Source organism: Saimiri boliviensis, chromosome 5 (assembly GCF_048565385.1).
Source record: "Saimiri boliviensis isolate mSaiBol1 chromosome 5, mSaiBol1.pri, whole genome shotgun sequence".
Classification (NCBI taxonomy): Eukaryota; Metazoa; Chordata; class Mammalia; order Primates; family Cebidae; genus Saimiri; species Saimiri boliviensis.
Window position 1 is genome coordinate 15,809,623 of NC_133453.1, and position 25,819 is coordinate 15,835,441.

At 38.9% G+C, this 25,819-nt stretch overlaps 1 protein-coding gene across 3 annotated transcripts in view; it reads right to left on the minus strand.

Moving 5' to 3' along the window:
* Window positions 1–25,819, minus strand: part of NYAP2 (neuronal tyrosine-phosphorylated phosphoinositide-3-kinase adaptor 2) — a 303,720-nt gene that overhangs the window by 172,636 nt on the left and 105,265 nt on the right. For all 3 annotated transcript variants that reach the window (XM_003925465.4, XM_074398947.1, XM_074398948.1), the window contains one exon: window positions 18,867–19,168. In XM_003925465.4, coding sequence (XP_003925514.1) covers window positions 18,867–19,168 — 302 coding nt within the window. The remainder of the gene's footprint in view (window positions 1–18,866; window positions 19,169–25,819) is intronic.

A 25,819-nucleotide genomic window follows, 5' to 3' on the forward strand; every position in this document is an offset into this window, starting at 1 on the left:
CATAGTTAGGGAAAAAATAAAATACAAATATTGACACAAATGAGGTCTAATTTTCATTTCTCTGGCTACTATTTAGCTTATAAGAGGAGAGTCTTTTCACTATATGGAAGAATTCTAATTTGAATTTCATCTCTGTGTACTTTTTTTTTTTTTTTTTTTTTTTTTGAGACAGAGTCTTGCTCTGTCACCGAGGCTGGAGCGTACTCGTGCTTTCTTGACTCACTACAACCTCCACCCCGCCAGGCTCAAGTGATCCTGCCATCTCAACTTCAGAAGTAGCTGGGATCACGAGTGCACATCACCATGCCCCAGCTACTTGATTTGTGTTTTTAGTAGAGATGGGGCCTTTCCATGTTGCTTAGGTTAGTTTCGAATTCCTGAGCTCCATTAATCCACCTGCTTCAGCCTTCCAAAGTGCTGAGATTGTAGAAATGAGCCACCGTGCCCAGCTGGCTTTCTTTTAAAGATACTGCAGCTCTTAGTATCACACAGAGATAGAAGACTATAGAAGATTAAACAAACGTCAGAACTCCTTGAATAATGGTTATATATGGAGAGCAGAACTTTTGTTACTTGGAACTACAAGGACATTACTCAGCTTTGTTAGCCACATTTTTTGGAGACATAAGAGCATTTTTATTCAATAGCAATATACTTTTTCATTTTAAGCATTTTAATAAGAAATATTTCTAAAATACATTACATCCTTATTTTTAACAGTTTAAGATACTTCTCTGAGAAGTCATCTTTGCCTCTTCTAGTTTTGGGTAGGTGCCCTCGACTCTGCTCACAAAAGACCTGGTATCTTCCCTTCCAAAGCACAGATTCCACTTCACTGTTGATTCCAGTGGGCTCCTCTGGGTTGTCATGACTTTTAAGGGAGAGAATCTATCTTTCTTGTTTCTCTATTGCCTAGCATAATATAGTGTCATGCACACAGTACTCAGTAAATATCTGTTGACTAATGACATCTTCAAGGACATCACTGCAAACATTGAAAACAGCACAGGGCAGATCATAATCAAGGGCTTTTGAGTGGGTGTGCTATGTGTACATTCTTTAAAGTTTGTTTAGTAGCAGATAGCATCATTTCTGGTCATTTTTGCCCTGCTTTACATTGTTTCTAATACACTATAGGGTTAGAGACTCCAAATCAAATTTATGTTAAGTAATAATAAGCTTAAAAGTTAAAGAAAGAAAGAAACTAAAATTCACAAGCTTTAGTGCAAGAAGAAGGAGTTTTGCTTCTCTAAGTTCTTTCTTATTCTTAGTTTTCAGCTGTTCTGGTTAGACTAAGTTGTCAGAAAGCAGAGATTTCCAAAGGGCAATGTGTTCCTGTGTTCTGCTCCATGTAGTCAACTTAATGTAATACACATTAATAGCTAAAAATAAATTGTGAAAAGCAGGTCTTAAATCACTGACTTCCCACTTAACAAGAAAAATCATAGATAGCAACTCATATAATAGAAACTGTTAGTGCAGATATAGAGTCATAAAATCAAAGCACTCTTTATGCAATAAGTCTACGCTTCATTGAGGTCAATTAAAGCAAGATTTATGCATACAGGCAGTCACTCTGCCTTAAAAAATGGTTTTTACACACTCTAAGGTAGGGTGAAGAACTGCTTAAAAGCTAGATCCCTATAGAGTGGGAAAAAAAGAATAAATCTGGAAATATATACCTGTCCTCTAAGAATATGATAGAAATGGTAAGTGTAACCCTGAAATACACAGACACAAGTGTTGTAACTGAGTGAGTTAGGAAGATAAAATTAACATCCAAAAGTCATTTAAGGAAAAGAAATCGCAACTCTCTGTTGCATTTTAATTGAGAACATTATTTTTTAACCTTATATAAATGGCACAAGCTGAACATTCTTTGATTTATACTATTTGGACAAACTCAAAGGTACATGGTGCCAACAACACATTACAGTCTGTCAACAGCATTCTTTGTGACCACCCATAATTAGTTTATGTACCTATCAAGATTCATAAATGAAAACAACTGAAGAAAGACAAGGTTTTACAAACCTAAAGAGCCAGCAAAGCAATCTCATCTTTTACGCCATTCAGAGTGGTTGCTATTTTATAAACAATGCAGAGCCTGAGTGATGGATGGAGTGAAAACACACTTGCTCTCCGAGGATTATGAATCACCATGCTGTTTTCTAAGCTCTCCAATATCAGAACCTCTTTCTACATTAATGGTGCCTGAAAGTGCATTAACTCTTCCTAGCAATTAGTCTCCTGAAAGATTTATTTATGAAAACACACGTGATTAAAAATGTTCCCATTCAGCATTACTGATTAAGCCCACCTCTGTAGTTGGCATCAAAGGTGCAATGGCAAAAGGATAAGGTCCATGTCTCTGAGGTATACTTAGTCTCATTAGGATACAAAAGAGATAGGCAGATATTTACAATAAAATATAATTGCAGATGTAATGTCATTGTACACAGAGCACAGTTCAATCACAGAAAAAATGTGCTTACATAAGTTATTACAGGGAAGGTAGTTGATCCTGTTCCTTGAAGGATGAGTAGAAATTTGTTGCAGAGACTAACTTGGAAAAGAAACTCCAGAAATTTTTTTTTTACAAAGGCACAGAGGCAGTAACAAGCACGGTTTGTTTGGAGGAAAGTAGGTAGTCTGAGTTGGCTGTAAGAGGCATGGCTGGTGGGAGGTGTGGCTCTGCAGGCAGGAGCAGATGAAAAAGGTCATGCTAATGAGTTCAGTTTTATCAGATAAATGATAAGCAGAAAACTGACATGATCAGATGAAGTGAGCAGAATGGTGCTATAATTGGATGCACATGTGAGAAAATCCTCTCTGAAAGTAGTAGGGATGATGGATTTGTGAAAGTGAAGCTGCAGGAAAGATGACGAGTTAGGTGCCCATGTAATTATCCAGGAGGGAAACATAATGGCCTGAATGAGGTAGGAGCATAAAAGTGCAAACAAGTGGAGAGACTGACGTAAGTGGAGCAGAACTGGCTGCACTCTATTATTGATGAGAGGTCAGGGTAAGTGAAGGAGCATAAGCAGACTAATCTCTCGCATGTCCAACTTGGGTGTCAAGATAAAAAACATGGAGGAAACGCCTGGGTCAGCGTGGATATGACAAGTTTGAACGGTGATATCTACAGATAGATGTAGGTGCAAAGATTCAGACATCTGGGGATTATATGGAATTCATGACCTATTTATTCAACAAAGATTAAGGTGAGAAGATAGGAGAACCCGTGAGACTTCAGAAACATCATTTAAGAATCAGGCGAAACAACAGACACCCTCAAGGAGACGAATAGAGTAGTAAGAAGAATGAAATTAGTAGAGGGTTGGGAATAAAAAGCCAAGGAGCACGGGACTTAGGAAGTATGGAGGTTCATAGTTTAAAATGCTGAAGAGACATGCCGAAGGGTAAGGATAAAAGGACACCATTGAGATGAGAACCAAGATTCAATTTAGTGTCACGGTGAGGGTATCGGAGAGCAGTGGATTTTGGATATGGACAAATGAGGGTGGAGGTAGCAGATCAAGCATATGCAAAAGGCCTTTATGCAGCCAGCTGAGCAGGAAGGGAAGGATGCAGAGGGGTGGCCTGAAGTAGCCACCTGCTCAAGAATGCAGTCTCAGATGAGTTAATTTCATTGTCAATCTGCTCTGGGGTACATTCACCCATTAGAAAGATTTCTTCATATCCTTCGCCCATTTTTGAATGGGCTTGTTTGTTTTTTTCTTGTAGATCTGTTTTAGTTATTTGTAAATTCTGGATATCAGCCCCTTGTCAGATGGGTAGACTGCAAAAATTTTTTTCCATTCTGTTGGTTGCCGATTCACTCTACTGACGGTTTCTTTTGCTGTACAGAAGCTATGGAGTTTGATTAGGTCCCATTTGTCTATTTTGGCTTTTGTTGCCATTGCTTTTGGCGTTTTGGTCATGAAGTCCTTGCCTACGCCTATGTCCTGAATGGTTTTGCCTAGATGAGTTCGCGTCCTTTGTAGGGACATGGATGAACCTGGAAACCATCATTCTCAGCAAACTGACCCAATAGCAGAAAATCAAACACCGCATGTTCTCACTCATAGGCGGATGTTGAACAATGAGAACACATGGACACAGGGAGGGGAGCACTACACACTGGGGTCTGTTGGGGGGAAATGGGGGAGGGAGGGGTGGGTGGGGAGGTGGGAAGAGATAGCATGGGGAGAAATGACAGATACAGGTGAGGGGAAGGACGGCAGCAAACCACACTGCCATGTGTGTACCTATGCAACAATCTTGCATGTTCTTCACATGTACCCCCAAACCTAAAATACAATAAAAAAAAAGAAAGATTTATTTTCATTACTATTAAATGGATGACATGGAGAGTAGCAGTATAAAGAAAGTCACTTTCTTAAAATAAAAAAAAAATTATTTCATCATTGTGTACAATACCAAATGCTTTGTGTTATCAAATGTGAAAAGTATTTTTGTCAGGTATACTCTAAAAAATACTGACTGAAGCCGGGCACAGTGGCTTGCACCTGTAATTCCAGCACTTCGGGAGGCCAAGGCAAGTGGATCACGAGGTAAGGAGCTTGAGACTATCCTGGCCCACATGGTGAAACCGTGTCTCTACTGAAAATACAAAAAATTACCCTGGTGTAGTGGCAGGCACCTGTAGTCCTATTTACTCAGGAGGCTGAGGCAGGAGAATCGCTTGAACCCGAGAGGTGGAAGTTGCAGTGAGCCAAGATCACACTGCTGCACTCCAGCCTGGGCAACAGAGTAAGACTCCATCTCAAAAAGAAAAAAAAAAAAGTACTGACTGAGTTGGAAAGATGAGAATGAAGCCAGGTTAACTCCCAGGTAACATATTTATATAAGTATAGGCAGTGGGGCAGGCACAGTGGCTCACACCTGTAATCCAAACATTTTGGGAGTCTGAGGCGGGTGGATCACTTGAGGTTAGAAGTTAAAGACTAGCCTGTCCAACATGGCAAAACCCTGTTTCTACTAAAAATACAAAAAATACCTGGGCGTGGTGGCAGGCTCCTGTAATCTCAGCTATTTGGAAGGCTGAGGCAGAGAATGGTTTGAACCTGGGAGCAGAGGCTGCAGTGAACCGAGATCACACCACTGCACTCCAGCCTGGGCAAAGTGCATCTCTCTCTCTCTCCAAATATATATATATATATGTGTACACATATACACACACACACACACACACACATATATATATATATATACACATACATACAGTAGACTACTATATATGTATATATATATGTATATACATATATGTGTATATATATGTGTATACATATTTATATGTATATTTGTGTATATATGTATATATGTGTATATATATATATATTTAGCAGAGTCTACTATATAAAAAATATATACACACATATATATGTATATATACATAGATAGGGAGAGAGAGAGAGGTGCAGACTCTGAGGTGCCTTCTAAGGATGGTAGCATCCATATTTGTGCAGAAAAGAGATAAAAAGGTGGAAGGCATTTAATAAAGACCGATTATGAACTCTTTCCTTCCATTTTGTTTATAAAATCTAGTAATTAGTAATTCAATAATTTAGTGTAATTCTTTCTAATGCTTTCACATAAATGCAGAGATCAATCTTCTTATATGTTCAAGGGCAAATAAAAACAGAGACTAAGGGGAAAGTTACAATGAGGGTTACATTTAGTATGTTGCCCTTTCTCCAATTCTTTTGAAGACATGCTTTTTCATGTCCATCTACCCATTGTGGGAAATTGATCCAGTTGTTGCAAATAAAGAATTGAGTAACTTGGAAACATAGAGTCATATTTGTCACCAATATGCTACAGAACAAGCAGAGATCAGAAAGGTACACAGCATAAATTACCAACACCAATCCCTACAATCCAGGGATTCTGGAAAATGACAGGTAAAAGCACTAAGGAGTGGATTTGCTGTATCGAGGACACTGAGTATTATCTGTTCCACAACTATCTAGGGATTTACGGGACCAGTTCCCACCCCAGGTGAACAAGATAGCTCTCCAATTAGGAAACTCAGCAGTGAGGATCATTCAGACTGATATTTATGTACACTCTAATTTTAATGTTAATATCACTTTGGTGTCAGTATTGTACTTGGATCTTTATGTTCTAGAAGTTCTGTGGCCCGAGGAATGCTGAAATAAAGAGTATATTTTCTCACATGTGAAGCCAAAGGAAATGAGATTTTTCCACCCAACAAAATAGTCCAAGCACTTTGCAAAGGGATGATTTTCATTACGTGGAGCAAAGGAAAGACAAAGAGAAAAATAGGCAAGGGAGTTATTTTGTGCCCTACTTGTCAAGTATTTAGATTGTATTGTGATATTTCTATCATCCTATGGAATTTTAGTTTACCTTTTATGGTATGGTTTTCATTAACTTTGCATGAATTGACTTTTGAAGTATTCAGCCAGAGTTGGATGGTTTCTAGGAAAGCAATATATATATATATTCTCCTTAGTATCACCTTGAGAACTCAGAATTCTAGGTTAAACACAAGATTCCTGCCCTCTAGAGTTTCTACCCTGTATAATTCTCTCATTGAGTGCAGAAGCAGGGCTGTGAATATGATGGTATTTCATTCCCTTGACTAAGTTAGGGTTTATGGAAGAAGGTGAAGAGATTTTCCGGTTATAATTATTGTTTTTACTAGGTTGACTCTGAGTTAATAAGAAAGGAGCTTAGACCCAGTGCAGTGACTCACACCTGTAATCCTAGCATTTTGGGAGGCAGACGCAGGAGGATCACTTGAGGTCAGGAGTTTCAGACCAGCCCAGGCAATATAACAAGAACTTGTCTCTACAAAAAAAATAGAAAATAGCTGGACATGGTGGCACATACCTGTAGTCGAAGCTACTTAGGAAGCTGAAGCAGTACGATTGCTTGAGCCCAGGAGTTTGAGGCTGCAATAAGCTATGATCATGCCACTGCACCCCAGCCTGGGCAACAGAGAAGAGAGACCCTGTCACAAAATAATAATAATAAAGCAGATTGTTCTGGGTGGGCCTGTGTTAATCAGGTGAACTCTTTAAAAGAAGATCCAGGCAGCCAGGTGTGGTGGCTCACACCTATAATCCCAGTACTCTGAGAGGCTGAGCTGGGCAGATCACCTGAGGTTGCAAGTTCAAGACCAGCCTGATCAACACAGAGTAACCTTGTCTCTACCAAAACTACAAAAAAATTAGCCAGGCATGGTGGCACATGCCTGTAATTCCAGCTTCTTGGAGGCTGAGGCAGGAGAATTGCTTGAACCCAGGAGATAGAGGTTGTGGTGAGCTGGGATCACACCATTGGACTCCAGCCTGGGCAACAAGAGCAAATACTACGTCTCAAAAAATAAAAAGAGGATTCAGGCTTTCCCTGAAAGGACAGAATAAACATCCAAGAAACTCTTCTGTTCTTGAAAAAAGCAAGCTACTGCATGTTCTACAACAGCAAAAATAAATAAATAAACAACAAGAAGAAATCTGCCGACAGCTACATAAGCTTGAGAAAGAATCCTGAGCCTCAGATGAGACTCCAGCTTCAGCTGACACCATAGATTGAAGCCTTGGAAAATCTTGAGCTGACTCCTAACCCAAAGAAACTGTGGGCTAGCAGAAGTGTGTTATTTTAATCCATTAAATTTATGGTAGTTCATTACCCAGCAATAAAACACTGCAAAAGCAAAGCCTGATTACAATAGACACACAGGTACAATGGGCTTGTTGGCTTCTCATGGAAGGCTCCATCTGTACCAAAAACATGGGTAACAGGACATATTGTGACTCTGAGACTCTGAACAAACTAAGCCAATGCTGAACTTACTAGGAGGATGTTGGGCGAGATCATTAAAGAGGCAGGGTATTCTTTGGACTGGACAACAACCACGGCAAGGACTGAGAGAAGGACACATTGCATGATGACTCGACTTGCAAACTGTTTCATTCATGAGCCTAGAGGTACATTTAGAAAAAGATCACACATGGTAGATGTGCAACTCCATCTCCATCTGAGCAGTGCCTGGTTTGACAGATGGGTCTTACACTAGGAAGCCTAGCAGCATCTGATTCTGCCAACCTGGGAAGAGAAATCCAGGAATGTGGGCCTTCAGTGATAACCTCCTACACCCTCTCCTCATAAAACAAACAAGAACGCACATTAGAACACTATCCAGTGCCAAAATAATGGAGATTTTGAGAGCTTGCTTTGCACTTTCTTTGTGCTTTATTGGTATAGTGCTAAGCAGGGTTTTGAGCACTTCTTGGGGGTGTACTGTGATGTACAAGTGTCACTTGCTATGTGAACAAAGGCACTAACCAGGAAAGTTGCAGTCAGACAAGCCTGTCAAAAAGCCACCAGAAAAGCCATTGCTGAGCCTTTTGAAGGAACAATAAATGTTGCTGAAAAAGGAAACACTCTTTCAGAAGAGCCAAATAAATTCAGAAAAAGCTAAGCAGCTATTCAAAGGGCTACGTATGTCAGTATTTCCTGAGGCTCCGTCATCTCAAAGTCTGGCCAGGGACATTTGGGAAGTCACTGCTGTTGTCTTAACCACCCTTCCCCACCTAAGAATACGGCCTAGCACTGACAGGGCAAGAGAAGCAAGCTTATAGAGCATCTGCTATTTGTCAGACACTAAGCCAGGTGCTTTGCTACCCTGCTTTTTTCTGCCTAGCAACTTTATAAGATGGATTATATTTTTATTGCTGCTTAGCAAGTGATCACAAATTTAGCAGCCTAAAAATCAATACCTCTACTAGCTCACACTTCTGTAGATCAGAGGCCTGGGCACAGCCAGAACCCAAAAGACTACATTCTCTGCTCGGGGTCCCACAAGCTCAAATCAAGCTGGCGGCCAGGCTGAATCTTCATTTGGAGGTTCCAGGGAAAAACCTACTTTCGGGCTCACTCATTGTTGGCAGATTCAGTTCCTTGCAGTTATAAAACCAGGCCCCAGCTTTCTTGCTTTCAGCCATGGTGCTGCTCTCAACTCTCAGAAGATGCCCATGTGCCTTACCACATGGCCTCTCCATCTTCAAGCCAGCAACAGCGCCTCAGGTCCAAGCATGATGCAGGAGTAGTAAGGCAGGGAGTGGGGGAATCTTGGATACCATCTTAGAATTCTGCCTGCCACATACGGTCCATATCGTTATTTCCGTTTTACAGAGAGAAAGCTGAGGCTGAGGGAGAAAAAGAATGCTAATGTCTGGCTCACTGATATGGAACCAAGATCTGTTTGCTGGGCTTTTATTGTACCCATCATTGAAATAGGGCATATTTACCCACTGGATGATTTTTCAACCCTCGCCCCCACCCATCCTTCTACCTTTTGGAGTCTCCAGTGTTGTCTGTTATTCAATGTTGCCTATATTCTGCATGTCTGTGTGTGCCCATTGTTGAGCTCCCACTTATAAGTGAGAACATGAGGCATTTGACTTCCTGTTTCTGAGTTATTTCACTTAGGATGACTTCCAGTTCCGTCTATGTTGCTAGAAAAGACATTTCATTTGTTTTTATGGCTGTGTGATATTCTGTGATGCATATGTTTATGTATGCTACCTTTTCCTTATTCAATCCTTCATTGATGGACATATAAGTTAATTCCATATCTTTGCTATTGTGAATAGTGCTGCAATAAACATACAAGTGTGTAAGGAACTATCACAAATTTCATGTATTAAAACAAAACAAAAAAATTGGGTGAAATGGTTTCTTTCCCTTTGGGTATATACCCAGTAGTGGGATTGTAGCATTAAACAGTAGTTCTAGTTTTACTCTTTGAGAAATGCCCATACTATTTTTCATAAAGGTTGTACTAATCCAACTGACAGTGTATAAATATTCCCTTTTCTTTGCATCTTTACCAACACCCGTTGTTTTTAAACTTTTTAATAGCCAATCTGACTAGCAAAGATGACATCTTATCGTGGTTTTAAATTGGATTTATGTGATGAATAGCGATGTTCAGCATTTTTCATATGTTTATTGGCTGCTTGTTTGTTTTCTCTTGAAAACTGTCTATTTATGCCCTTTGCTGACTTTGTATGGGGTTACTGGTTTTTTTTTTTTTTTTTTTTTTTTTTTTTTTTTTTTTTTTTTGCCTGGAGTTGTTTTTCTTATAGATTCTGGATATTAGACCTTTTTCAGATGCATAGCTTGCCAATATTTTTTTCTATTCTGTAGTTTGTCTGTTTATTCTGTTAATTGTTTATTTTGCTGTGTAAAAGCTTCTTAGTTTAATTAAGCTCATTTGTCTATTTTTGTTTTTGTTGTGTTTGCTTTTGAGGACATGGTCAAATTCTTTACCTAGGCCAATGTCCAGAGGCATTTTTGCTAAATTTTCTTCTAGGATTTGTATAGCTTCAGATCTTATATTTAGATCTTTAATCCATCTTGAGTTGATTTTTGTATATGCTCAGTGGCATGCATCTAGCTTTGTGATGGTTAATACTGAGTGTCAATTCAATTGGACTGAAAGATGTGAAACATTGTTCCTGGGTGCATCTGCGAGGGTGTTGCAAAGGAGATTAACGTTTGAGTTAGTGGACTGGGAGAAGCAGACCCACCCTCAATCTTGGTAGGCATAATAGAATCAGCTGCCAGTGTGGATAGAATAAAAGCAGATGGAAGAACGTGGAAGGACTTGACTTGCTCAGTCTCCCAGACTTCATCTTTCTCCCATGCTAGATGCTTCCTGCTCTTGAACATTGGACTCCAAGTTCGTCTGCTTTTCAATTCTTGGACTTACACCAGTGGTTTGCCAGGGCCTTCAGTCACAGACTAAGGGCTGCTCTGTTGGCTTCCCTACTTGTGAGGTTTTGTGACTCAAGCTGGCTTCCTTGCTCCTCAGCTTGTGGATGAACTACTGTGAGACTTCACCATGTGATTGTTTAAGTCAATATTCCTTAATAAACTCTCCATCATGTAAACATCTATTCTATTAGTTCTGTCCCTTTAGAGAACCCTAATATAAAATTCATTCTTTTGCATTTGGCTATCCAATTTTCCCAGCACCATTTATTAAATAGTGTGTTCTATCCCCACTGCACATTTTTCATTTTTCTTAACTCTTTCAAAGATCAGTTGGTTATAGGTATGTGGCTTTATTCCTGGGTTCTCTATTCCATTTCATTGACTTATATGTTTATTTTTATGCCAGTACCATGCTCTCTTGATTACAGTAGCCTTGTAGTATAATTTGAAGTCAGATAATAATGTGATTCCCCCACCTTTGCTTTGTTCTTTTTGTTTAGGATTGCTTTGGGTATTCAGGCTTCTTTTTTTATGGTTTCATGTGAATTTTATTCATTATGTGAAAAATGATATTGGTAATTTGCTAGGGATTGTGTTGAATCTCTAGATTGCTTTAGGCAACATGGTCATTTTAATCATACTGTTTCTTCTGGTCCTTAAGCATGGATCTTTTTCCATTGTGTCATCTATGATTTCTTTCATAAATATTTTGTAGTTTTCCCTATAGAGATGTTTCACCACCTTGGTGAAATATATTCCTAGATATTTTTATAGCTATTATAAATGGGATTGACTTTTTAAATTGGTCCTTAGCTAGATTATTATTGGTATATAAAATGCTATTGATTTCTGAATGTTAATTTCATATACTGGAACTTTACTGCATTCACTTATCAAATATAAGGGGTTTTCTTGTGGCATCATTAGGTTTTTCTAGGTACAAGATCAAATCATTAGTGAACAGGGATAATTTGACTTTCTTTTTTCCAGTTCGGAGGCCTTTTATTTATTTATTTATTATTTTTTGCCTGACTGCTCTTGTGAGGACTTCCAGGTACAGTCTTTTAAAAAATGTCATGGCTGCTTATAAGTGTTACAGATCTGCACTAGGAACTGGGAGAGCAAAATCAAACATGTGGCTGGCCCTGACTGGTGCTGACTTAAGTTCTCAAACTAGGATTCTAATCTGGGAAACCTGTAAGTTCCCCGAGATAAACACACTCAAATTGTTTCCACTCCTTTTTCAACTGTCTCCACGTTTTTTAATAAAATTTTACATTGGAAGGATATCAAATTCTGGGTTCTTTAAGTTGGTCAACACCAAACAGCCGTAATCAACAGATAGGCTTTGTAGGAAAAAGCACACTATTAAAATGTGTTAAACTATTTCTTCCCTAGATAAACACCTGATCACATGAACAAAAGGCACATGGTTGTCATGCCAGATTTTCTGGTTTCTAGAAATTGTTCCTTTAACTCATTGCTGGCTCTGTGACTGGATAGAGTAAAATAGGTTGTGCTGGGGAAGTAGAACCAAAATTGTTTGCAAGTAACATGAGTAAAAGAACCACTTGCGTTCTCCTTGTTGCTGGAGCTGGATCTCAGTAGAACAGGGTAGACACTAAAGTATTTTCCGAATAAATGGAGGCATGAAAAACAACATCATTAAAGGCTCTAAATTACTCTTTATGCTAATCCTTCAAAAGGGGTTTGTATCTATTTTTAAGCCAGTGACTTATAACAAACTTCAGCTTCACATGGTTCTGGCTCAACCACACATTCCAAGATTTAATAACAATCATGACTGCAAATATTGTAGCAGGTATCCCAATTTTTGCCGTCAAAGACACGACTCTACTAAACATGACTAAAACATAAAGTCAGAAATCAGGAGAACTATCCCAATTCAAAAGTATGTCTTCATTGTTTTGTAAAGAGATAGTCATAAAATTTTATCATAAAGAAATTTGAAAATAATTTAAGAGTTCATAACAAATGAAAAACAAGAGCACTTAGCTGATTCTTGTAAAGATGTTAAAATGTACAGATAATTAAAGGTTAATAAAATATTCTTCTTTATACTAAATACTATGTTAATGTCACAATATTAAAAGATTATTATGCTTTGGGAACACTTATTAATGTCACAATGTTATTAAAAGATTATTTTGCCTAGGGTATACTTCTTAATGCCATAATATTATTAAAAGATTATTATACCTGAGGAATAGTTTTTTGTTTATTTGGGGCATGGTGTAATTTTTGCTTCTTTTCCCTAATTTTATTTTATTTATTTTTGAGACAGAGTATCACTCCATCACCCAGGCTGTAGTGCAGTGGCGCAATCTCAGCTCACCACAAACTCTGCCTCTTGGGTTCAAGCAATTCCGTCTCAGTTTTCCGAGTAACTGGGATTACAGGCTCCTGCCTGCATACCTGGATAGTTTTTGTATCTTTTATACAGCTGCGGTTTCACCATGTTGGCCAGGCTGGTCTCGAACTCCTGATCACAAATGATCCATCTGTCTTTGCCTCCCAAAGTGCTGGGATTATAGGCATAACCCACCATGCCTGGCCTATTTATTTTTAATTGACAAAAATTGTATATATTTGCCATGTATGTTATTTTGAAATATGTATACATTGTATAATGTCTACACTGAGCTGGTTTATATATTAGCTCACATACCATTTTTTTGTGGTGAGAATTCAAAATCTCTTAAGGATGCTCAATACAATACATTGTTATTAACTGTAGTCACCATGTACAATACATGTTTTTAACTTACTTCTTCTAATTGAAATGTTATATCCTTCTACCAATATTTTCACCCATCCTTACCCTAGACCCTAGTGATCACCATACTACTCTCTACTTCTATAGGTTTAACTTTTTTATTCTTTACATGTAAGATCAAGAAGTATCTGTCTTTCTGTGCTTGGCTAATTTCATTTTACATAATATCCTCTAGGCCCATCCATGTTGCCAAAAATGTCAGGATTTTATTCCTTTTTATGGTTGAATAGTATTCTATCGTGTGTTTGTGTGTGTGTGTGTGTGTGTGTGTATCACATTTTCTTTATCTGTTCATCTGTTAATGGGCACTGAAGTTGATTCCATATCTTGGCTGTTGTTGCTGCAATAAACATGAGAGTAAAGATGTCTCTTCAACATACTGGTTTTATTTCCTTTGGAAATATACTCAGTAGTGGGATTGCTGGATCTATGGTAGTCCTATATAATTTGTTGCTCTGTTCACTATTTCATAATGGCTATCTTAATGTCTATCAACAGTGGATAAGGGTAGTCATTTCCCTGGTGTATAAGGGTATTTTCAACAGTCTATAAGGGTTGTTTTTTCTAGTGCTTATCTCTCATATTTTGGTAATAGCTAGATGTAAAACTTTTATGGTTCTAACATGTGAAGTGGATGTGCATCTTTTTTCTTTTCCTCTTTGTTTTTAATACATGTGCTGTACCAGACCAAAATTTCATGTTATTGAAGCCTATTAGAAGTGGCGATTCAGTGGTATTAAGCTCTATTTGTATGATACCTTCTTTGTACCGTGTACAATCATTGGCATTAGTTCACTAGGTTGTCATAAAGCTGTGATGGGTGCAGGATCTGATCAATTTTTTATTTATTCACAATCATTTTAAAGGCAAAGGAACAGTCCTGTTGGATCACTTGCCTAAAGTCAATGTTTGCCTATTAATCCTAAGTAGTCTCTTTTGCCCAAACTAGACAGCATTTCTAACAATTACATTATCGAGGCATTGGCTATGTGTTTACCTGAAGAATGGGAATAACCAATGTGAGGTTGTACACTCTCTCCTTTTTCTGGATCACACATGAGACACAGTTCATAAGGCCTTTCACTCGTTCTTCTTAACCCCTTTTATATCATCTAATCTTTCCTCAAAAGAAGCAGGAACCACAATGAAGCAATAAAAAGGAGCAATTAAAATATTTATAGTATACTGATTGCTAGTTTATGCTCACCACTCCACTGTATACATTTTTTAAAGGTATTGCTATTGTAGATAATCTAAAAATAGAATGGTAAATACTTATTTTTAAAGTGACAGAGTTACAATTTTTAAACCCTAAATCAGGCATCCCCAAACTTTTTACACAGGGGGCCAGTTCACTGTCCCTCAGACCGTTGGAGGGCCACCACATACTGTGCTCCTCTAACTGACCCCCAATGAAAAAGGTGCCCCTTCCTTAAGTGTGGGCGGGGGCCAGATAAATGGCCTCAGGGGGCCACATGCTGTAGTTTGGGGACGCCTGTCCTAAATTGTGTTTTTCTTGGTGTGCGGTGTTGTTTCTGCTCATCAGTTCTATTTTTTTCTACTCTGAAAAGCCATTTTGTAGAGTCCAATTCTTTTTACTTTTATCCACAGGGAAGTCATAATCCCTTACTTAAACAGAAGCTGGTTACCACGGTAATCATTCTAATGCCACTGAATCAATATTTTGATTTTGCTGGCATTTAATGTGAAAAGAAAAGACATGCTAAGATTTAAAAAGTCATTTTTTATATCTTTGTTATACTGTTGATAACTAGAAAAATTGTAAAGAAAACATATGTTTTGTAATGAATTCCAGTTATCACACAATTATACAGAAATGAGAGTTCCTAAAAGAACAATCTACATATTTATATATTAATATTTCTGACTTTGAGTACACACATATGTACACATGCATTTGGACTCAAGATTTTTTCCCCATTCCTGAACTGTGTCCTGTCTCAATGCTATTAGAGGTCATAACTTGGCAGAAGAGATTTTCACGTTATCTACTTTTGTAATTGCCATTTTATTAAGTGTTCTGAAGAGGAAGTAGAATTCCCATGAAGAATCACTTTTCTGTGGAGGTCTACCATTTCTGCACTGGGTCCTAATAACTTAGGTCACCCACTGAACACCCTCAAAGCTCCACTGCAGCTGAGGGTTTCTCCATCTGTCCCCAGAGCTCCTTTTTGAGGAGAAATGTTGGATTTGGAGTTGATGTTTAATGAGCTCACTACCCAACAAGTTTTTTTCCCAAGTCTAACCAAGTCTTTGCTGCTGCAGTTTAACCACATCTGCTTTTTGGTCTTCAGAAGAAATAAAGCTTGTTGAGCTGCTGCCTTCTGTTTGACAGGTAGCCACTGGGAGCCCACCATCCTTGGATGGTGAAGGCATCTGAAAGAGAATTATCAGACTCTCTGCCCCAGGAACTAGCTAGGAAACATCTCAAATGAATGGGAATTCCTTCTATTTTTAAGACAAGTGAATTGTCACTCAAATTTCTTTTCTGTGGGATAGTAATCATGATTTTCTCCATACTTTCACTCTAACTAGCCCAGCTCCCCCTCCACGAAGGGGCTTTTCTGAGGTGTATATTTTACACTCTTTTCAGAAATGTTTCTGCCAGCATGACGTTGATAACACATCCCTTACTGGCTACTTTGTCCCTCTCATCTCCCTTCTCTCTTTGGATGGTTCTTTTATTCCCCTTTACTCTTAAATTATTCCCAGCTAAATTCAGGCCTCCCATCTTTCAGAGATCACTTTCTTAAATCAGTCATTTTCTTCTGCAAACAATCTAACAGAATTTATTATGTAGCTTTCTGGCAGTAGAAGTACGTGAGTGGTGACTTCTGCACAGAGAATCACAGAAAATAATGAGAAATGTAAAGCACCGTGTATCAAGGAAATCTATGAACAACATTTAAAATTTGCAAAATATAGGCCTCTGGGCCTTTTAGTGTACTACTGAGTTAACTAAACACCTATGAATACATTGTTTTTAAAAACATGGATGTGTCAGAAGTTGAAGGACCTACTCTTGAGAAAAAGAATCAAACATCGAATACTCTGAGAAGGCAGGGGAATAACTGAGTTTTACACACACACACACACACACACACACACACACGCACACACACAAATGTTCAGTCCAGTACTATTCATTGTAGTTACAAAACAGAACCAATCTGAGTATTCATCAACAAGATGATAATTAAATTACTGTGCTGTAGACTTCTCTCTGTAAAAGTTGTTTCTCGACAAGTTGCATACCATGGAAAATAGTTACAATAGAATAAGTGAAAATACAAAACCCAAGACTCTAGGCACTATGATGTCAATTTTGCAGATATGCAATCAGATACATCTTATTCACGTGTATGCCTTAACAACATTTACTTATATACATGGCATTTTTTGCATATGTATAGTAGGAAAAACTGAAGCCACAGGAGGTATTTTTTTGTAGAATTTATAGACTGACTCCATCTCCAGGTATTTATTGGTGTTATTCAACACGACTGAAGATATTGGTTGCTTTTGGCTACAGGCACCTAGGCACCAATGAGGGAGAAAAGAGAGACAAGGATGGAAGAAAGAGCACGTACCTCATAGGTGTCTGATCTCATGGACTGCATATGAGAATCTACGGATGCCAGGGAACTTTCATGAGGGACTGGAAAGCCCATGTGCCAATGAATACTGCCTAGCTGATGTTGCTCTCTGCTGCAAACTATGGTGACACCTGGTACCCTAGGGCCTCAGAGAAGCTTGCTGTGGAGAAAGGAGAGTTGGGCAGAAGAGTAGCTCTGGGACCTGGTGGAACTCCTCTCTCAAACTGGTCACTGGCAGCACTGGGAACCTTGAAGAGTTTTCTACAATTGCCATGTAAAGATCCGAATGTGACTGTACAGTGAGCTGAAAGTCTGTGCACCCCCCTCCTCCCAAATTAGAATGTTGAAACCTTAATCCCACAATGATTGTATTTGGAGGTAGAAAGGGAAGGAGAGTAGTGTCATCATGAATGGGATTAGCACCCTCCGAAGAAGAGGCCAGCAAGGCTTTTCTGCTCATTGAGGATAAAACCAGCAAGAGGACCCCAACAGAGCTCTCAGGCTTCCAGCCTCCAGAACTGTGAGAAATAAAGTGCTGTTGCCCATACGCCACCCAGGCTATGGTGTTTTGCTATAGCAGCCCCAAATGACCAAGGTGTGTCAAGGCGCACTTAAAGCTGCTTTCCCGCAAAGAGTTCTCAAGAGTAACTCAGGAGTTTTCAAGAGTAACGTCAGCAAACTGACACAAGAGCAGAAAATCAAACACCGTATATTCTCACTCATAGGTGGGTGTTGAACAATGAGAACACATGGACACAGGGAGGGGAGCACTACACACTGGGGTCCGTTGGCGGGAAATGGGGGAGGGCGGGGGGGTGGGGAGGTGGGAAGAGATAGCATGGGGAGAAATGACAGATACAGGTGAGGGGACGGAAGACAGCAAACCACACTGCCAAGTGTGTACCTATGCAACAATCTTGCATGTTCATCACATGTACCCCAAAACCTAAAATGCAATAAAATAAAATAAAATAAATTTAAAAAAAGAGTAACTCAGGGAAGCCGAGACTCTACTAACTACGTAAGGCCTAAAGAGCTGGTGAGATCTGGTGTGAATGTAACTTAATTCATAGTTATAGACCAGCAAGGAAGTTAGGATATATTTGATTTGTATATTTCATAGCTGAGAAAAAATACAGACAGATAAAGGTAAATATTGGAGATATAAAGTGCAGTCTGAGATTATAGTATGCACACACATACGCACATAAATACGTAAATTCATATTCACTGGAAAGAAATCCGCCAAAATGCTGAAAATGATTATTTCTCAAAGGTAAGATTACAAGCTTTTCCTTCTTCATATTTTTCTGCATGAAAATGCTTACTTAATAATCAAAGAATAATACCTTTAATTGTAGAAATAATCTAAGAAAATACATATTTTAGATATATTTCTGGGCAAAACAATTTTTGAATAATTTGGAGCTTTAAAGGGTTAAAAAAAAAAACTCATATATTGCCTTCCCTTTCTGAACCATCAGAAATACATTATTCTGGAAATTTGACAACACAAAAATAAATAACCTATCCCTCAATTCTTCTTTTCTGAGACTTCAGGGTGATAGAGGCAGAATTATGTGGCCCAGTGAGGAAAGCAGTTGCTCCTGGGTATGCTGACCTGAACACACTACCTGAAAGAGATTTCTAAGTGACGTGGGCATGGCATGTTTTACCTTCAGTCCTCTCAGGGGGTTTCCCACTCTTACTGGCTGCAGTGCTGCTGACCGTCTCTGATGAGGTGCTCAGCTTGGTGCTGGGGTCCCGCTTGGGCTTGGGGGGTGGTTGTCTCCGTGAGCCACAGCTGCTGTCATCATCTGTGCCCCCAACCGAGTGCAGGGACTGCGATCTCACAGAAAAGCCACTGGAGCAGGGATGGGGAAGTCTGTCCTGAGGAGCAGGCATTGTCATGAATCCCATGCGGAAATGTTTGCCCACGTAACTCCCTTCGTGGCCTCGCCCTACTTCTCCACCTATGCTGTAAAAGAAAGCAGACCAAGAAAACATGAAGATCAAAGGAACCGGTATTTACAAGATCATACACGTGAGCCTATTTCTAACAGGGAAATTTCAAATCTTCATTTTAGTCTGGTGAAAGCCTGCCTTTTGAAACAAACTCAAGTAGCAGGAAAGCATTCTAACTTGTGTTAAATTTTGTTTTTCCCAAAGGAAAGAAAAAGTACTGCATAGCACACTTATCTTCAGTCACTTTATTTTTCCTTTGGGGGAAATCTTATCAGTGCCTTAAAATGTAAACAAGGATTCCATGACAATGACTCATAGATTCCTTTGCTATGTAACTCAGTTCTAGTGGTCAGCACTTGAGACTCTCGTCCACTTCATCAAAACCATTCCTACTTTTATCTGCTTAATATATTGGAGAAAATGAAACAAACAACAAATAATAAAGGGAAAAGGAAAGAGAGAGAGAGAGAGAAAGAAAAAGAAAGAAAGAAAGAAAGAAAAAGAGAAGGGAGGAAGAAAGGAAGAGCAGTAGAGAGGGAAGGAAGAAGAAAGGGGGAAGGAGATAATATTTGCTTAAATTGGTGAAAGTATTGTCAACCTCTCTCAGTCCTCCAGAATCTTCAGTTAAATTAGACACAGTTCTATGAAGAAATTAGACACACAGAATAAAACAGCAACATTGAGTAAAGAGGTGCAGTTTAAATAGGATTTGATCCTGAGACGATTCTAAATACTTCATAAGTATTCCGGACATGCAAAGTTTCCAAATTTAAGGTTCTTAAGTTTTACATAGGAAAGTTTGATCAAAAATATTACAATATAAGAAATCCCCTCTATTTGAAATTCAACCAATTAGGAAACAACTCTTAGGCCTCTGTCTATGCTATGAAGTAATAGTGACTCCTTTATGAAGAAAAGGGACATAAATGTGAATGTAAACTTTTAAAAGGAAGATTTTTCTGGAGTTTTTTCTTTCTATGAAGTTCATTCACCAAGAGTAAATACAATTTTTTTAAAACATCATTACAAAATATTTGACTGACTTTCTTAGATACGTTTGAATGGTAAAAAGTACTCTGAGTATATAAATTTTGGAAGCTTGCTCAGTCTACCTTTCCAGGCATGTAAGTTTATTCAGATCTTCAATAAAACAAATTTTAGCTGACTCTGCCTTCATAACATGATGGAATTTTATATCTTTCATATTATTATAATGTTTCTTATAATTTTAACATTCCAGTAGGAACAATAATGAGAAATGAGATTTTTTTCCCCCTTCTTCAGCTGGGGAGTTATGACAATGACATGTCCATTGGGGATAAAGCCAGGAAGCATTTAACAAGAACATTAGATTCTTGATTCTGGCCTTTAATAACAATGATAACTTGCCACTCAACCCAAAATATTTTATATGTATATTTTCTGAATATTTTCAATTGATATTCAGATAACTAAGCACTGATTACCATCTTTGCAATAAAGGTGGTTGGAATTTCAGTGGGCTAAAAAGCAACAGTATCCAGAAGCATGAATGGAGTCCACGTGATGGCTAAGGGGCAGTGTTCATGTCATAGCTGAAAGTATCCCAAGACAGTGCAGTGCTTTTATGTGTTTTATTTTCTCTCTCTCTCTCTCTCTCTCTCTCTCTCTCTCTCTCTCTGTGTGTGTGTGTGTGTGTGTGTGTGTGTGTGTGGTGCTTAAAGAACAGCAATAAAGACATAAACTAGAAGCTTATCCAAACAGAGAAGTTTGTGAAAAATGATAAAGAATTTGAGAAAGAATAGGGGTAGTGGATGTGAGAGGCAGTCTTGGTATGGGAAGGTCTATCTTCAGTTTGTGATGATCATGGCTTTGATCTTTCTCATAGATGATACACTTGATGAAATCTAACTTTGCTTTCAGTTATTTTTTATCCTAATGTCTTTTGTTCATTTCTGTTGCCTAACTGCACAAAAGGTGCTTTAAGGATTTATGTAGCCAGTCATCCCATTCCTGGTAACACAGCCACCTGGGGAAATTTATGCATGTGTTAATGCACATGGGCATTTATGAGAGTTGCTAAAATAATTGTATCAGCAATTTCTCGGTTACTTTTGACCTAAATGGAGTCTGAACCTTTTCCCGGACTGATAATTTACTCTGCTGCTTCATTTCAGCATTATCTTTTTTATCAGCACAAAACAACTTAATCTAACTCTATCTGCTTTGGTTCATATATGTCCTTTTACACACACACACACACACACACACATTAACACTTCTTTCAAGAGAAATTCAATTCATACTTCAGACACTAGCAGGTACCATTGCAAGTTTAGTCTGACCAGGCTGTAAATGCAAGATGAAGAAATGGGAGAAAAAATAATTTGGATTCAAAGACTGTTGTTCAAGTCAAGGCTAAGGACAAACAGTAAAGGTGATGGTACATCTGGGTTCAAGACACCAGGAAAGATTATTAGTCCAAAGCAAATTGAAGATTATGGAATTCAGCATACAACTAGTTTCTGAATTTGCTAGGAACCTTTAAATATACATATTCCCAGACTCCATATGAAGGCAATGATTGAATCATACATGTTGAATTAGAATCTCCGTAGGTATACATGATGAGTTCATGTTTTTAAAACTATATCGAGATGTTTCTGATGCAGGAAATCGAGAATCCCCAAGAAATATTAAGAACAATAATTAGAGCCATTAATGAACAGATACATCAATTAGAATCAATGGGGAAGAGTCAAATACCAGGCAAAGTATCACGAATGAGAAAACATACAGCCTATTAGACAGATCTTATTAGGTTATCCTGAAGTAACAAACAATCCCCAGTCCCTAATGATTTTCAATGACTAGGTTTGTTTCTTGCTTGTATTAATGCACATCAACTGTAGCTCTGTTTCATATACCTTCTTCACCCCAGGATCTAGCCCCGTTGAGACTTTTTCTCCTGGCAGAGAGGAAAAAACACCAACTAACTTATACAATGTCTCTCCTGGCTTTTGCTCAGATGTGGCTTATAATCTTTCCATCACCCTCCACTGACTAAAACCAGTCTTATGATCAAGCTTGAGGTCAGTGGCCTAGGGACATATTCTCCTCCGACAGGAAAGTCATATAGCAATACATGGGGATGCATACTCCTCGTACAGGTAGATCAAATACCTGGCAGCTGTGATGGTATGCAACTGAGATCTCTCTTCAAGAGAGCACTTGCCGTGAGGAAGGAAGCCAGCTGACAAGATAACAATAACCCATTGCAGTACTTTATGTTTTGAATCACTGTAACTATGTAACTATGGACTCCACAGAGTTAAAAGGTCCAGGTCTCCAAAGGAGGCACACTCTCTCTAGAAGACACAGCAAGGGTCCCATTGAAAAACAACTTATAGCTGCCCCTTGGGCAATTTGAACACCACTTGTGTAGTGAGTAACAGACAAGAAGCTGAGCATGGTGGTGTGCACCTGTAGTCCCAGACACTCTGGAGACTGGGGTGGGAGGTTTGCTTGAGCCCAGGAGTTCAGGACTGCAGTGAGCTACGATTGTGCCACTGCACTCAAGCCTGGAAGACAGAGCAAGATCTTGTCTCTAAAGTGAACAAACAAAACAGAGTCCTTGATCCTGGTCAGCAGGAGGTAAGGCTGCTTTTATGCAATGGGGCAGAGAGAAGTATGTGTTATCCACTTGGGTGCCTCTTGATACTGTCTTGCCCAAATGTGACTTTGAAAGGTCACCTGCAGCAAACTTGGCCCAGAAAGGTTATGATTACCAGGGGCTCCAACTTCTCATGAAAAGAGAGATTAGTCTTGCTACCAAGTAGGCCACTGAAACAAGTGGAAGTGTTTCCTGAAGGCGAGGTGGATTTAGGATGAATGATGGAGGAGGGAGATGATGAGAGGCAGTCGTAGCTCCCACACAGACTGTAGTGATGAGGGCTATAGTTTATCTCACTAACTGCACCCTCCTAAGTTTCTCCTCAGGAAGAGCCAGATGGAGCCAGAAGAGAACTGTTCCCCAAGACTGCAGGAGAAGGACATCAGCTGAGTCTAGGGAGTAAACTGTGGCAGCTGTGGAGGTGTGTGGCTCAGAAGTCTCTCAAGAGAGATCCTCCTCTGAGGACAGCAGTCAGCTGACAACGGCCAGCTGCCGTTTTCCAAATCTGGTGCAATATTTTAGTAGAGGCTGTGTTGTTCGTGGGCAGCTCCTAGACAATGGATGAGCACAATGAGGTATTACACCTGGTTACTTCTTCCCAGATTGGGGCAATCTTTACGGCTGGCTTTCCCTATTGCACTGGTGAAGACCTTCCTTCCCATAACTACACCACAGTCTGATGATCTTCCTATTCAATTGCTTTTCCTCCCTGTCTCCTTTAACTACAGGTGCTAGACCTGCATTATGATCTGAGGTTGTCCCGCCTCTTCTTGCTTCCTCCATCTTTCTCTCTTACAGGCATTCTTCCCTATAAACCTTTCAGACTTCTGACTCTGTCTTGGTATCTGCTTCCCGGGAGACCTGAGCTGACATACTTGGGAACAATTATACAACCTCTGGCATTCAGAAACCAAAGAAGCAAGGAAAGAGAAGGCATCACAGCAAGTGGAAGACCCCAGAAATAAGGAATGCCTGTGAAAATAGGTCATTCTCCCGCTTCAGACTGAGCATTTAAATAAGGCTTGGGGAGTTAAAAGCTAACTGCACTATAGGAATACTTGGCTGGAAGTGAAACTTATGTGGGCTAAAGAAAGCAGAGTCTTGTTGCAATAAGACTCCAACACTCAAGATAGATTAAGCCTGACACATCTCATGTTATAAAAATAAAAACAGGTTTCATAATCCTGAATTTAAACAAGTATGCTTTTTCTCATATAATGAAGGCAATGTTGTGAGATCTACTTGTCTCTTGGTTAGCTATTTCATCATAAAACACAAAGTGTAAAATATTATCTAAATCAAGGAGGGTTATTTTTCAAGAAGTAATTGATGCAATATTTGTAAATATTTCTGCCAAACAAGTTATTGGCTAGTAGACAGCCCTGGACATTTGTGCACTGGAATTATGGAGTTACAGACTCTATCCAAGGGCCATTATTTAGCACCTGTATAACATTAGATACTGAATCCCTGAGGCCATTCATTAGTTGTTTAACAGTCGCATTAGCCCCATCAAACTGGTATCAAATTTACTTGATATAATGCAATATGAAGTACTTAGCACAGTCTGATATATAATATACAGTCAATAATTTTAGCCTTAAAATTCCTACATTTATGTAAGTCTTTTCTTACTGGATTTTGCTTATGGGATAATCATTTGCATTGTAAGGCCATGCCTGTAAAGCATGCCATATGGTATCATGTAACCTTAAAAAACTTCACACAAAGAAAGTCAAAATAAAATCCTACATTTAACTCAAGGTATCAAGATAATCTAGGCAACGGTACCCCTCATGTTGTTAACTTTCTTAAATACTTGCATCAGTTTTTCAAAGCACCTACTGATGAGGACTGATAAAGAAATGTACAAAACAACACTTCAAAACTGCTCTGACAGTGCTAATCAGCATGGTTTGTTCCTTGTCATGCTGTCTTCTTGAAATCCATTGGCATTAATGTTGTGTGTTTCCTTATGAGAACTGCTTCTTGTGGAAGATGAAAACACAACCCCTGAGAAAGGTGAGCCGCTGAGGTGAGATGTCATTTTTAAAAGTGACAGGGGTGTTGCTTCTGCATGCAATTTTGAACCAAACACGTCAATATTTTGCAGTAGTTTTCTTTGCTAAGCACTGAGAAAAATATAACCCCACTCCAGATAGATAATGATGATGATAATGATGTGGATTGATAGACAGATAATGATTGACAGATAAGTAGATAAAAATATTGATCCTCTTTCAAGCACATCTAGAAATTTGAGAAGGGTTGCCTAGGAGTTTGCTTGCTTGAATATTTATTTTCTGTAATGATACTTTGGAGCTGAGCTCAAAAGCCCATCTCTAAAACTGAATCATACTCCAGTATATTTCTACTTTTGCAAACTTTGCAAACCATTTGGGAGTTTTTCTGTTAAATATTCAAAAAGATTTGTTCATCTAGCATTAGGGAATGGGCACATTCAACCACTGATTAAATGGAGGAACATCTAAAAGGGAAGTGGTGGTGGTTACCGCTGTAAAGAAGAGAATGCAATTTGCCTGTGGGCAGGTGGGCCACTGTCACCTGTTAACTCTTGGAATCCTTTATGTGGGCATTTCACTACACTTGAGTAGAAAGAAACTAATATTTAGACTTTCTTTATTAAAATTATGACTTAAAAAGCTTATATTTTGTGCTGCCTCCTGTTGCCTTCTGTTTAGATGCTTAAAGCCAGAAGCTCACCTTGCGCTGCCCACTGAACGTACACCAGCCCATCGCACCAGAAGGATTCCTACTCCAGCATAATGGGCTTTTTAGGCTGAGCTGTGCTTATGGAAATTGGGCATCAAAAGAGACATAAGTAACTCCTTTTCCTATTTGACAAGGAATATTCCTCAACTCAAAATCGGACTTTTGAGAGGCATAATTAGTTATACCTGCTTTGAGTTTTGGCAGATAGAACTTGTCACACAATGTATCATATTGACACACTCTCCAGAGCTCCATTGGCCTTGAATACAAATGGCTGGT